Raw genomic sequence first — 14,806 nt, 5'->3', positions numbered from 1 at the left:
GGAGGAGGAGCGGGGGGCAGGAGGAGGAGCGGGGGGCAGGAGCAGCAGCGGGGGGGGCAGGAGGAGGAGCAGCAGCAGGGGGGCAGGAGGAGGAGCGGGGGGCAGGAGGAGGAGCAGCAGCAGGGGGGCAGGAGGAGGAGCGGGGGGCAGGAGGAGGAGCAGCAGCAGGGGGGCAGGGGGAGGAGCGGGGGGCAGGAGCAGCAGCGGGGGGCAGGAGCAGGAGCGGGGGGCAGGAGGAGGAGCAGCAGCAGGGGGGCAGGGGGAGGAGCGGGGGGCAGGAGCAGCAGCGGGGGGCAGGAGCAGGAGCGGGGGGCAGGAGGAGGAGCAGCAGCAGGGGGGCAGGAGGAGGAGCGGGGGGCAGGAGGAGGAGCAGCAGCAGGGGGGCAGGAGGAGGAGCGGAGGGGCAGGAGGAGGAGCGGGGGGCAGGGGGAGGAGCGGGGGGCAGGGGGAGGAGCGGGGGGCAGGAGGAGGAGCAGCAGCAGGGGGGCAGGGGGAGGAGCAGCAGCGGGGGGCAGGAGCAGCAGCGGGGGGCAGGAGCAGGAGCGGGGGGCAGGAGGAGGAGCAGCAGCAGGGGGGCAGGAGGAGGAGCGGGGGGCAGGAGGAGGAGAGCAGCAGCAGGGGGGCAGGGGGAGGAGCGGGGGGCAGGAGGAGGCGTGGACAGTAAGACTGAGGAGTGGCTCTCTAAAGAATGTGCAGTGTGGAGGCGTCTGCGACTCCTGCGGTGACATTTAAAGAGAATCGTCTGGGAAGTTAATTGCACATCGTTAATCTCTTCTAAATGTCAAATGTTGCCTTTTCTTTTCTCTGATTCTGCTCACGTCACACGTGAAAGCAGATCTGCAGCTGTCGCTCCAGCACGTGTGGACAGTGACGGATGAAGCTCCGGGCGAGGAGTTAACGGGGCTTCCTCCTTGAAGAAGCAGCTTCTCCTCAGTTGTTCTGCTGTTGCCCCTCTTCCCTGACTCCGGGCTCGGTACACGCCCCCACTCGTTCCTTTATTCCCCCTCACATCAAGTCTTTGATCAATGTTCGCTGGAAGCCTTCATCTTTGAACCTTCTCTCCATCGCTCCACCTTTCATCTTCTCTTGTTTCTCTATTATCTTGCATTCCTCCCTCATCTGTCTCCTGCCACATCTATGTTTTTCCTTTCCCAGTCTGTCCTCCCCAGTTACCTGTCATCCCAGTCTGTCCTCCCCAGTTACCTGTCATCCCAGTCTGCCCTCCCAGTGCTGCTCTCTCACCACCGGGTGCCTTTTGTTCTCCACCTGTCCCTCCAGACCTCCTACGCTCCTTTATGAGCAGCAGGTTCTCACCATCGAGCCATGTATGCTGACGTTCCTCTTTTTCCTCCTTCCTCTCACTGCAGGCAGCTTTCCTCAGTGTCTGCACACACGTGCACACACGTGCACACACGTGCACACACGTGCACACCCATTTCCTGTTCAGTCCAACTAGATAACATCACAATCCTCGTTGCAGTCAACGTTTGGTTTCGATGAATCTCTGTTTGCCCTTTTCAGAAATTCTCAATCTCACCGTGAAAAAAGAGCAATTTCAGCCAGATTACCGACCTTTTCTCCAAAGACCCAAAACCGTCAGCGTGTCAGGTGCTGGTTGGAAGCTGGAATGACGGAGAGGAATGGGAGGATGGAGCGGGAGGAGGGAAGAAGACAGGCAGTGAGGCGAAAAAGCACAGCACACCAGGGAGGGCTAGATATGATGGAAGGATGGCAGCTTAGGCATGGATGGAGACACCAGGGCAGAGGAGCGAAGAGAGACATGGAGAGAGACAGAAAGGAGGTTTTCCAAGTGTCCTGCTCCCTGAGACGATAGCACCCAGCTGCATAATCGCCCTATTTGACCAACAATTACAGCCAGATCTCCTCACACGAGCACCCGGAAAGGACCCTAGTGGGAAGTGTGCTGCTAATTCTCAAAGAGAAGGTTCAGATGAGGCTTGTCTGTCAGAAACCTCCACAGCCATTTGAGGACCCAGCAGCAGAAGCAAACGCTTCATGCGCTGTAGGGGATAAGAAAGAGGACTAAAGCCTAAATATATCTAAATATATCTGGTTTACCAACGTGTTTGTAATGTTTCATTTCAGCAAAACCCCATCTGAACATTTGAGGGTGGAACATTCCCAAGACTGCTAATTACAAGCATCCATCCAGATTCCAGCAGAACCCTGTAGGACACAGTAGGGCCAGTCTATAAGGGACTGGCAGGACACCTTCAGAGGCCCCCTTGAGCCAGCAACCGAACCCCTGATTGTTTACGGTGGGGCCCCCCGCCTTCGCCCACATGCAGCTGTGATAGGCTGCAGCACCCTCCCCAGGAACCCAACAGGAATAAAGAAAATGGTCGAACTAATAGGTTGACCAATAAAGAGCAAGAGTTTGTGTTGTGCCAGTCGAGGAAGAACATGCCAACAAATCTCAAGGACGTTCCTTCGTGACCCTGATTTGGGATTCAGCGGTCGTGCAGTCTTTATTATTTTTGTGAGGAATATGCTTCTTGTTGCCTCCGGCTGAAGTTTGGAAGTCCTCCAAGCAGCATATAGTGATGAAAAATTAATATTTTCCTTCATTAAAGCATATGATCTAAATCATCCGAGGTAGTTTTCTCTGTCAACTGGACTGGGTTTCTTCTCTTTGAAGACGTTCCTCCTTCTATCCAGAAGGCTTCTTCAGTTCTGAACTCGCTGGGGACAGAGCTTGAAAATATAGCCCCTGTGCCCATTAGCATGCTAATGATCTGGGTGGTCACCTGAGAGTCGTTGGCAGGGTCGTTGGTAGGGTCGTTGGTAGGGTCGTTGACAGGGTCGTTCACCTAGTTCCAGTTGAGGTGTCTCCCCTTTGTCTGCTGGGTCACATGGTGATGGGTCACTGGGTCTCCTGGAATGGTGTGAACGTTTGGTTTGTTGGTGGAAGGAGTGGAGGACTGCATTGTTGTGGGTGACAGGAAGTGCCTCAGCCCACCACCTCTGGTCAAATTGGTTTTTCCAATTTGACATGGATGCTTCCTTGACCCCCCTCTCAGACCAGCGGTCTTCTCTGGCCAGTATCCGTACTGGGCTGTCCTGGAAGGAGTGCCCACTCTCCTTTAGGTGTAGGTGGACTGCTGAGTCCTGACCTGAAGAGGTGGCGCGTCTGTGTTGTGCCGTTCTTCTGTGGAGAGGTTGTTGGGTTTCCCCAATGTCCAGTTCCTCACGTTCCTCCTGGTGCTGTACAGCCTAAACAAGACTTGGTGTCTTGTCCTTCAGGTGGACCAGCCTCTGTCTGAGAGTGTTGCTGGGTTCGAACTGAACCGGTATGAGAATCTACAGACATTAGATCTTAGCTGCAAGCAACAGCGACCTTCACACAACCAGGTGCCTTCAGGTTAGGGTTAGGGTGCTGTGCTGAGCTTCTGTCCATCCAACGGATACAATTACACCCTGTATTCAAACTACTACCTGTGTATTGATTACATTGATACATAATGGTTGCATGTGCACATACACACACACTGTGTGTATCTGTGTGTGTCTGTGTTTGTGTGTGTTTGTTATAGTCTGTGCCAGAAGATAAACGCACAATGAACGCTGGGCATGTAATGGTGTGTAAATGTCCTATTGTGGCTTTTTAGTCTGGAATTTAATTGCTGCTAATTAGAGTCCCCCTCTGAGGAAGTATATTCTTCTGAGGACCCTTTATGGTAGCACCGTTGCAGGTTGTTGCTGGGATGAGCTCTTCTTCTTTTAGGGCTTAAACCCTTCATGTGTCTGAGAGTTTTTTAAATGACAGTGCTGTTGATTAAACACAATTAAAAATGGAAAAATCCTTTTAAAAAAGTATCTAAAATGATCCTTCTGGGCCTTCGGTTGCTCATTCAGACCTGCCAAAGATGCTCGTCTATGAACCCAGCGCTGGGAGCCGTTGGCTCATTAAAGTGCTTTGGACGAGGATTTGCTTGTTCAAAGCAAACGGACCCAGGAGCCTCCTGTTCTATACCGTAAATAACAAAGCAGATAATCAGAAAGCAGAAAAGGCCTAAATGTTCCTTTAGCTGGTTTGAGATCAATAGTAGCTGTTGCCCCAAACTCGTCATGAATAAAGCTGACGTCAGATATTTGCTAGGTTTTCTGCCCAATATCCCTTAAAGTAATCAATCACAAGTCTCGTTAACATGAAACGAGAACCTCCTTTATTTTTTGTCTCCATCTGTGAATTAGCTGCTACTTTGTATTTTAGCAAATAAAAATGCTGCATGTAGCTGAGCCCTGCCTCTGGTGGACCCGCCTCTGGTGGACCCGCCTCTGGTGGACCCGCCTCTGGTGGACCCGCCTCTGGTGGACCTTCCTCTGGTGGACCCGCCTCTGGTGGACCCGCCTCTGGTGGACCTGCCTCTGGTGGACCCGCCTCTGGTGGACCCGCCTCTGGTGGACCCGCCTCTGGTGGACCTGCCTCTGGTGGACTCGCCTCTGGTGGACCCTCCTCTGGTGGACTCGCCTCTGGTGGACCCTCCTCTGGTGGACCCGCCTCTGGTGGACCCGCCTCTGGTGGACCCTCCTCTGGTGGACCCGCCTCTGGTGGACCCTCCTCTGGTGGACCCGCCTCCAGGCAGCGATGCCTCAGCAGCAGAAACAAAAGTGAGACAGGAGCTGTAAATTAGAAGATTACAAGTATAAAGAGTGATGCCACATTCTGAATGAGCAGATAGGAACAAGAGCTACTCTGAGCTACTCTTAGTTAGGGAGGAGAGGAGAGGAAACCATGACCCAGTGGAGTGACAGAGGCCTGTCAGGTGATCATGTTTCTGGACCCCGGCAGCCTCGGCCTATAGCAGCATAGCTAAGCTGTGACCTAACGATTAGACGACCCCCTAAGTATGATAATCTGTCTGTCTATGATAGTAACTGGAACTACTGAATTAGTAACAATAAGCTTTTTCAAAGAGGAGGTTTTAAGTCTGATCTTAAAAGTAGCGATGGAGTCAGCCTCCCGTACCTGGACAGGGAGCTGGTTCCACAGCAGGGGGGCCTGGACAGGGAGCTGGTTCCACAGCAGGGGGGCCTGGACAGGGAGCTGGTTCCATAGCGGGGGGCCTGGACAGGGAGCTGGTTCCACAGCAGGGGGGCCTGGACAGGGAGCTGGTTCCATAGCGGGGGGCCTGGACAGGGAGCTGGTTCCATAGCAGGGGGGCCTGGTAGCTAAATGCTCGGCCCCCCATTCTACCCCTAGAGACTCTGGGAACCACAAGTAGACCAGCATTCTGAGAGCGGAGCGGTCTATTGGGCTGGTAAGGTATCACTAGCTCCTCCAGGTAGGATGGAGCTAGGCCTCTGAGGACCTTGTAGGTCAGAAGAAGGGTTTTAAAAATTATTCTAAATTTAACGGGCAGCCAATGAAGAGACTCCATTACAGGAGTCATGTGACCTCTGTGGTCAATACCTGTCAGAACTCTGGCTGCAGCATTTTGGATCAACTGGAGGCTTCTCAAAGAGTTGTTTGGACACCCTGATAATAAAGAATTACAATAGTCCAGCCTGGAAGTAACAAATGCTGGACTAACTTCAGCATCATGGTGGGTCAGCAGCTTCCTGATCTTTGTGATGTTCCTCAGGTGAAAAAAGGCACTTCTAGAGACTAATTTAATGTGTGAGTTGAAGGAGAGATTTTGGTCAAAAGTTACTCCTAGATTCCTCACAGAGAGACTAGATGTTAATGAGATACCATCTAGAGTGATCATGTGATCTAATCTATCCCTGTCTCCTTCTTGCTGCTCTGTAGCTCAGCTGCTTTGTCATGTTTGCGTTTTGCTGGATTTAGTCATCTTCTCTTTGGTCTGCTTCCCTCGTTAGATGCTATATCCATCCTGCCTTTGTGTGCAATCCCAGGGATGAAGTGCTTCAGGAGAAGAGACGAGCTAATGTTTCTTAGCTGGAGACAGAATCACTTTCAGAATGTTGCTGTGGCTAGCAGTGGTTGGCATGTGTGTGTGTGTGGGGGGGGGGGGGGGGGGGGTTGCTCCATCTCCAGTTAGCTTGCACAGCCCAAAGTGTGCATGAAGTAACCAAGCACATTCTCAACCCCATTAGCACAATGCTAGTGTGTTTAGCATCTGCAAAAACGGAACAAAACAGATTTATGGAGATGCCATAGTGGGATGAGACTGAAAGAACGGCCGTTAGGGAGGGAGGGAGGGAGGGAGCAGCATGGGTAGGGGAGAGGAGAGGAAGGAAGGAAGGAAGAGAGGATGCTGAGGAGGAGGTGAAACCAGTGAAGCAAATCAAAGAAAATTAAGCACATTTACATATTTAGATGAGCACTTTGACTCAGCCTGTCTAATTATTTCATCTCCATTTTTCATTTGCACACTGTCGGGTGGACACCGACAGAGGCCCCCTTCTCGCTCTCCTTCATGTTCATGTTGGTGCTTTGTTCTACTGACGTTCACCCACAGTTGTGTGCATGTGTTTGATGTTCTTGCTTTTAGCCTTTTGTGTTTCTTTCCTTGGATGTTTGTGTCCACCGAATGTGTCAAACTCTAGACCACATCCGGCCCAGAGTCCACGTCTCTGCTGGGGGGCTGAGTGGGTTCTGACCCAGCCTGTAAACCGCTGAGTCTTATCTGTGGAGCTACAAGAGAGAAGATCAGGATGGTGTGAAGCACCCTGGGTGGGGGCCTGCTCATTGTGGGGGCCTATGTGAGCTACTGGGGGTTTGGTGCCTTGCTCAAGGGGACCTTGGTATTGCTCTGGAGATGTTCTGGCATCTTTCCTACACCTTCCGTGTTTGTTGGTACCTGGTTTGGAACCGAGAACCCTCTGAATTTCTGCCCAGTCCTCAACAGACAGAGCTGCCCCCCCCCCCACGTAAAGGTTTCTAGCCTAAAGTGTGCTGTGGCTTGGACGCCCGTGCAGCGGCATGAACAGGAGACGTCCCGCAGGTGTTGCTTGGCTCGAGCCTCGCCAGGAACACGGCGGGGAAACTGATGAGAGGATGTCCTTGTGTCCCTTGTCCCTGTGTCCTTGTGTCCTGTGTCCCTATGTCCAGTGTCCTGTGTCCTTGTGTCCCTTGTCCCTGTGTCCTTGTGTCCTGTGTCCCTATGTCCGGTGTCCTGTGTCCTTGTGTCCCTTGTCCCTGTGTCCCTATGTCCGGTGTCCTGTGTCCTTGTGTCCCTTGTCCCTGTGTCCTGTGTCCCTATGTCCTGTGTCCCGTGTCCCTATGTCCTGTGTCCCTATGTCCCTGTGTCCCTATGTCCCTGTGTCCTGTGTCCCTATGTCCTGTCTCCTGTGTCCCTATGTCCCTGTGTCCTTGTGTCCTGTGTCCCTATGTCCGGTGTCCTGTGTCCCTGTGTCCTTGTGTCCTGTGTCCCTATGTCCTGTCTCCTGTGTCCCTATGTCCCTGTGTCCTGTGTCCCTGTGTCCTGTGTCCTTGTGTCCTGTGTCCCTATGTCCTGTCTCCTGTGTCCCTATGTCCTGTGTCCCTGTGTCCTCTCAGCTTCAGGATCTCCACCTGGTGGAGGATCCAGGGTGGTTCTGCTTGTGGTTGCAGAACCTCTTAGATCCCAAACAAGAGCCTGTCTTCAGCACTCGCTGGCTCCTTCCTATTCTTGGTGGACTCTGTCTCCTTAGGCTGATCTTGGTCTGGGGGCCGGTGGGGCAGCGCTTCAGCTTTCATCTTCTCCTTTTGTCTCTGTAGCTTCTCGCGGGCTGAAAAGGTTCCGCCCACGTCCAAAGACGTGTGTTTTTGGACGGTTGAAAACGCTAAATGACCTTAGGCGTGAATGTTGTTGGTCTTTGTGCGTTGGTGCTGTGAGTGAGCAACCTGTCCCGGGGGCAGCTGGGTCGGCCCCGCCTTCCTGGGGAGGCCCCGCCTTCCTGGGGAGGCCCCGCCTTCCTGGGGAGGGAATCGCCTGTGAAGGAAGTCGCTAGTTTAGTGGTTGCTAACTTGCTTCTGCTGTAGCGTGTTTGTTCAACTACAGTTACTAATTAGAACTCTGTCACTGAATAGCCCCCCCCCCCCCCCCCCCCCCCAGCCCTCGGGAGCAGGCAGAGAACGACATCGCTGCCCAGCTGTTAGCATCCAGTTCAAAATAAATGAGCACGTTGGCACGTTTGGAGTCTTTTCTCTCTGGTTCTTCTTGTGTTTCCTCTTCATTTTGCTTGCTGTGTTTCCAGTTGTTGCCGTTTTCTTCTTCTGATCGACGGTTCTTCTCAGAGATCCTAGACTGGGACAGAATCATCACACATAGAAGGATCAAACGTGGCCTGATTTTTAATATATTATCTTTTTTTATCCTTGTGTGTCCTAACAGATAAAGAAAAAACTCTGCTAAGATTTAGAAACGTTGTGAGTAATTTCAGTGCTTTCCCCCTGACGTGATTAGCAACGGCGGGCTAATTCATCGACTGGGCTTCGGTCATAGCGTTAGTTTCTACCGCTCTAAAGAGAATCAGCTGTAAGTGAGGATAATTATGGGATGAGAATCATCTGATTGGTCCAGTGACCAGTTTAGCATTAGGCTAGAAAAGATTCATGACAAATATATTTTCTGTACAAGTAATCGAACATTAATAGATGAAAAAACACATAGAAAATATTTGTTATTTCTGGTGTCAATCAAACTGAGAGAACCAATATATTGATCGTTTTGCCCAGAAGTGCTACGTAAGCGAGAAGTCTGGCTGACGGAACCATGTGATTGATTGTTTCTAGTCTGAGGGATGGTGACTTTAATCAGAAAGGTCAAAGTAACACAGTTGCTAACGGCTCACACTTTGCTTTAGGCGAGCTATTAACAAACGTATCCAAAAGAGCAGCGACAGAAAATGTTGCGCACAATTGAGGAGCCAGACTGAGGTCCAAATGATTTTAAAGTTCTTTAATGAAAACCTGGATGAGAAGAAAAGGCCCAAATGATCCGTTCCTGGCTGCTCCACCTTTGGTTAAGGCTTGTTAATCATAGCTAGCTAGAGATTAGCTAGCATTAAACGTTTATTTCAGAAGGAAAGAAGTCCATCCGGAGCACATGTCATTGCTATTCAGTACCTGTAACTATGAGCCTCAGACCTGAACCTGAACCTTCAGGCTTCCTTAATGCTGAAGCACCATTGGAGGAGATGCTCTAAATTTCCCTCTAAGGAAACATCTAAGCTCCACACAGTTCCATCCCAGGGTTCTCTCACACAGGATTGCTGCTCCACAGTAGACACATGTGCCGTCTCCCAAAAATAAATGGGACACTTCCTCTTCCCCAAAATGCACCTTAAGGACAAAGAGAAGTTTAATCTTGGATAAAACTCCTGATAGAATCTCTGCATTAGCCTTCTGCTACCAGTCCGTATATCCCATCAGCCCTTGGCTCACACCTTATTCCCGTCTTTCCCATCTGCTACTGCTACCGTCTTTTCCCTTTTTCCTTTGTCTGTCCTTTTTCCAGCCTCTTTCCTTTGTCTGTCTCTCCATGTATTCCCAGTCCCAGCGGAATATATCTTCCTCCCCTTATTTATATATTGGTTGGTACTAAATGCTAGCATAGCCGCCTCGGCATAAGTGAGCAGGCAGGGATCCTTGTCAGGAGCTCGGAATGCTTAATAATTTCAGCACGTCGCTGACTTAAGCCCCTTAAGTGCTTTGGCAACACTTATTCCACGGCGGCACCAATGAAGCCCATTAAAGATTAGATTTGTATGAGAAAGGAGAAAGTGTGTGTGTGTGTGTGTGTGTGTGTGTGTGTGGGGGGGGGGGGTCCTGTTACAGACTCTGCCCACTAAAACCAACACACCCTTCAGGGGTCGTCCTCATCAGGACGTCCTCACGAAGCAACGTGTTCAGTATGTTTTTCTTGTTTTTCTGTAATTACGTCTTTGTCGTTCTTGCTAACAGCTAAACGTTTGTGATTGGTTGATTAGGATCGGGTCGGGGTGCTGTTGTAACGGCCGCTGCTTTAGGTCTTAACGAGACGATGAAAACGGTGGCGAGCAGTTATCGTCTCCTGGCTTAATGTTGCTTTCACTGCCAATGACCACGATGATGTGACCATGGTGCTCTGGCCAATCAGCACGCAGGATTTACACCACGCTTGATTTGTGGCTGCAAAATGCAACATCAGGTTGGACTTGCTGTGAGCAACGATTCCTGTGATCCCTTTTTATGGAGTTGACATCAGCATAACTCCCGACGCTGTGGGGGGGGTCACCTGCTGGGTAGGCAGAGCTCCTGCTAGCTGCCAGCTTTATCTCTGCCTGCTGCAGTAAAAAAGGCCATTTAACACCCATAAACGGGCTCTGTGTGCTGTCAAGGATAAATAAATAGTTAGCGGATTGTAAAGGGCCAAACAGGCGTCTGAATGTACATTCTGCTCCGGCCCCCCCAGACAGACCGACACATTCAGGCCCACACCAGCCGCATGGTGCTTGACCTGAAAGGCCGCCATTGTTGCTGCCTCCATCCGCACACACTGATTCCTGACCTTCACAAAATAGGATGCAAAATATGCACATGGCCCCCCCGTCTGAAGCCAGCGGAGGCTGGCCGGGGTTATATAAACAGCAGCCTCCAGGGACGGGCAGATGTTGGTGGGACCAGCCGCACTGGGATTATTCCACTCTTTGGATCAAACGCAACTTTGTTGGGACTAACCTGCAGCTACGGACCGGGACGGACGGGTAAACCAGGCAGACTTTTGAGGACACCGGCTAATTAAGGAAATTCCTTTTGTGTGCACCTGCCCACGGACCCCAGAGCTGCCCAGTTGCCCCAGTTGCCCCAGTTGATACGCTGCTCTGCTACACGTGTTGGGGCCATTGCGGCTCCATCAGCTGGTGCGAAGCCCGTCACACTGTCGCTCTGCAGACTCACACACACGGGAAAGCCTCGTGCAGTTCCTCCTGACGGCCAGTGGGAGCCTGAAGCTCCGGCTGCTTCTGAGTGGATTTACTGCAGCCAGTGGAGCGACGGGAAGGAGGTGTCGGTGGATGACGGTCGTGTGACGGTCGTTAGCAGATCGAATGATCGGTCGGTCTCAGAGGCAGAACAGCAGAAGAGTAACTTCTGAATCAGAGTGTCCTGCTGCCATCTGCTCAGCTCCTTGCTAATTATTGGCTAATTATTCGACTCATGCCACCTTCATAAACAGCCCTCAGGGTCAGTGGGTTTGATTTGACCTTCGCCATAAGTTGAGTCTCCATTTCTGCAGCTTGGTTTGCTCACAGCTCAAAGGAAACGGTGACTTTTTCATGGCAATTTGTTGTGCGAGAGGTGCAGAAAACCTCGTTAGAATTCAAATGGAATCCGCCGCAGAAGGAGCACGCTACCTCGAGGGCACAACAATCTAGCTAGCTGTGTTTCCACAGAAGAAGTGGAGAGTAACGAGCCGCAGAGGAAGCCGTGTTTCCTGATTAGCAGCCGCTCGTTTCAGCGTTTAGCGCAGCAACGTTGATTCTTGGTGCTCCTGCTCTGCTCTGTGTCTGAACCACATCGTGCAGTCGGCCAGCGGCTCGTTAAAGTGTCCGCGGCCTGTTTATTGCCTCTAAATAGACTCGTTAAGCAACGCAGGAGTCCAGGCTGCTCCGCTAACTTCTGCTGTTGGAGTTTCTGCTTGAGTGGTGGGAGAGTCTCTGCTGTTCTGAGGCTGAGCTCTGCTGCTTAGCAGCAGCTGAATGTGCACGTTGTGCACGTTGTGCACGTGACAGCAGCTTTCAGAGAAGCACAAGATGTGTGACAGTTTCTTACTCAGTTGTGTTTCTTGTGATTTATTTTGAATGATTATTTACGTTGGCAAATCTTATTTTTCATGCTGGAAAGGTTTGAATGTGTTGTGATTTGGTGACACAGGAGAGTCCTCAACAGCAGCCTCTGTGTTATTACACTGTAATACACTGTGTAATAACACAGCTACTGTGTGGACGTGTTTGAAGCGTTGCAGTGGAGGACAAATCGGTGTGTGTTCGTACGCGTGCTGCTTTGTCTGCAGTAATCCAGGAAGGGTCACAAAGGAGCCATTGATCAAACGTGCACACACACACACACACACACACACACACACACACACACTTGTCCGTATACAATGAAGACTGTCCGGAGCTGTGTCCTTTGTCGCCTTCTCCCTTCCCCCGTCGCTCTGGCTCAGCGCAGCCTGGTCCTGGTCCTGGTCCTGGTCCTGGTCCTGCTGTTTACCACTCGTAAGTCAAAACTCAAAGTCTCTCACAACAAAGAAATTCACACCCATTCTGCAGATGTGATCACGTCTAAAATCATTTGGGGAAGAAAGAATGGATCAAAGAGGCTTCCACATCATTCAGGATGTGGTCGTTTAATTTCCGCACAAGTTTTAAATTAAACTTCTTGCAGATCTGCTGCTAAATGTTGCAATTTAATATACAAAAGAAAAAGAGAAGAATGGATTTTATACTAATGGAGTGAATTGCTACAAAATGATATCCAGTGCACTACTGAGGACGTGGCCGAGGGAGAATCCTCTCATGATGGAATCACACTTGAGTTGAATAGTTTAAAATGTAATTAAGGTAATTAAGCTGGAATTGGTCATTAAGATTTGGTCTCGAGGGAAAGTGCAGACAGGAGCACAGGAGGAGAAAATACAGGAGACTGAGAGCAGATGAGCCAGTCAATGAAAATGAAATGGAAATAGCTTCTCCAAAGAAGCTAACAGAGCAGCGTTGGTCCCCAGACTGGGACACAGTGGAGAGGAGGAGGAGGAGAGGAGGATGAGCCTGGCTCCTGGGTCCTGGGCCCGGCCCCTGGGCCCGGCCCCTGGCCCGGCTCCTGGGCCCGGCTCCTGGCCCGGCTCCTGGGCCCGGCTCCTGGGCTCGGCCCCTGGGCCCGGCCCCTGGGCCCGGCTCCTGGGCCCGGCCCCATGTTTAATTGTAATATGTTGTTTGCTTAGCGTTCTCACCTCTATAGCAACTACATCTACTTTAGACCTTTGACATACTGGGAGTATGCTAGGAGAGGCTAACGCTGTTGTGCATATCATGACCATCGCAGGGATGTTGGACACATGAGTGAACCTCGTTGTCAGACAAAAGCCAGAAACGGTGAGAGTAGTGGATGTGTGGACCGAAGAACCTTAGAAAGGAGCAGAGATGACAGTTTCCCAGAGGCGTTCACAATCATGTAGCGCCATCGTAATTATGGGCGTCCGCGATAGCTAACAGGCTCTGGATGCTTCCATTTTGTCACCCCATCACATTTATTTTGGTAGCACACCATGTTTTTCTCTCTGCTTCTGTGATATTTATCGTAAAACAAACTGCGTGTTCAGCCACGAGGTCCTTCACGACATTGTGAAAGAAAAACTAGTGTTTTATTACCAGACTGATCAGAAAAACTGACTGAAAAGAATTCAAATCTATTGAAGACATTTCAGTAAGTTGAGTTTTTCATTTCATGTCGGAGGCAGGAACGATTTATTTTCTTGCTTTCTGCCACCGGAGGGCAGTGTTGGTGTTTGGCCTCATGTGGAGCTCTCACGTCACCTCTTGTGAGCATCAGAGGAAGCTATGGAGGTCCGTCAGTCTCACCTTGAAGAGTGTGCAAAGAAATGCGTAAGACAGCATGAAAACTCGTACAGAAGGAAGAAAACAGGCCAAGAGACACAACAAGCAATTAAAAGAGGCCAAAGTAGAGTTGGAGATGGAAGTGAGTGAAACAGCTGCGACGCTTCCTTTCCTGACGATTCTTTTGTCCTCTTGTCCCTTTAGCTCCCTTTAGCAACTCTTCGCCGTCTTCCCTTTGCACCCTCTTTCCTGGCACTGAGCCACAACAGCACGATTATGCTGCCGACTTGAGCTGCAGGACAAATCACATTTGGTGGAGGAGAGAGGCAGGAAAAGATTTCCCAGCGAGTCGCTGAAAGTGGAAGAAGAAAAGAGGAACAAATTGCAAGGAAAATAAAAGCTCCTGCAGCTTGGGAGACAATTATGGGGACGCCAGAGTTTTTATTGCTTATGAAGGAGAAGGATAAGACAGAGGAGGGGGAGGAAGAGGAGAAGGAGGAAGAGGAGAGGAGGAAGAGGAGAAGGAGGAAGAGGAGGGGGAGGAAGAGGAGAAGGAGGAGAGGAGGAAGAGGAGGGGGAGGAAGAGGAGAAGGAGGAGAAGGAGGAAGAGGAGAAGGAGGAAAAGGAGAAGGAGGAAGAGGAGGGGGAGGAAGAGGAGAAGGAGGAAGAGGAGAAGGAGGAAGAGGAGAAGGAGGAAGAGGAGGGGGAGGAAGAGGAGAAGGAAGAAGGGCTGGAAATGATGAGGATGGGATGAGACGTGTCCACAGACGGGTACGCCCCGAATTTGAGTGTCATCGGTATGGCTGCTGTGTTGACCACACACGGGCTAGGTTAGGTTAAGGGTTAGCGTTAGGGTTAGGCATGGCAACACACGGGTTAGGTTAGGTTAAGGGTTAGGGTTAGGGTTAGGCATGGCAACACACGGGCTAGGTTAGGTTAAGGGTTAGGGTTAGGCATGGCAACACACGGGCTAGGTTAGGTTAAGGGTTAGGGTTAGGCATGGCAACACAAGGGTTAGGTTAGGTTAGGTTAAGGGTTAGGGTTAGGCATGGCAACACAAGGGTTAGGTTAGGTTAAGGGTTAGGGTTAGGCATGGCAACACACGGGCTAGGTTAAGGGTTAGGGTTAGGGTTAGGCATGGCAACACAAGGGTTAGATTCAGATTCAGATTCAGATTCAGATCCTTTATTGTCCCACACGGGGAAATTTACAGTGCAACAACAGCAACAAGAGCACTCAGAGAAAAATAAGATAAAATCAAATAGAACAGGATTTGGAATATACAAAGAGGATTTAT

At 50.8% G+C, this 14,806-nt stretch overlaps 1 protein-coding gene across 6 annotated transcripts in view; it reads left to right on the top strand.

Annotated features, from left to right (window-relative positions):
• cadm4 (cell adhesion molecule 4) overlaps nt 1–14,806 on the top strand; it is a 73,754-nt gene that overhangs the window by 36,303 nt on the left and 22,645 nt on the right. For 4 of the 6 annotated variants that reach the window (XM_057023205.1, XM_057023206.1, XM_057023201.1 and 1 more), the window contains exon 1: nt 13,498–13,651. The exons of 1 other annotated variant lie outside the window; for it this stretch is intronic. In XM_057023205.1, the coding sequence (XP_056879185.1) occupies nt 13,513–13,651 (139 nt within the window). In that variant the 5' untranslated portion in view covers nt 13,498–13,512. Of the gene's footprint in view, nt 1–10,557; nt 12,172–13,497; nt 13,652–14,806 lie in introns of those variants that run through there. One more of the 6 variants, XM_057023202.1, reaches the window with a different exon arrangement.

The sequence above is a fragment of the Takifugu flavidus genome, unplaced genomic scaffold, assembly GCF_003711565.1.
Source record: "Takifugu flavidus isolate HTHZ2018 unplaced genomic scaffold, ASM371156v2 ctg141, whole genome shotgun sequence".
NCBI lineage: Eukaryota > Metazoa > Chordata > Actinopteri > Tetraodontiformes > Tetraodontidae > Takifugu > Takifugu flavidus.
This window is presented reverse-complemented; position numbering and strand designations above follow the sequence as displayed.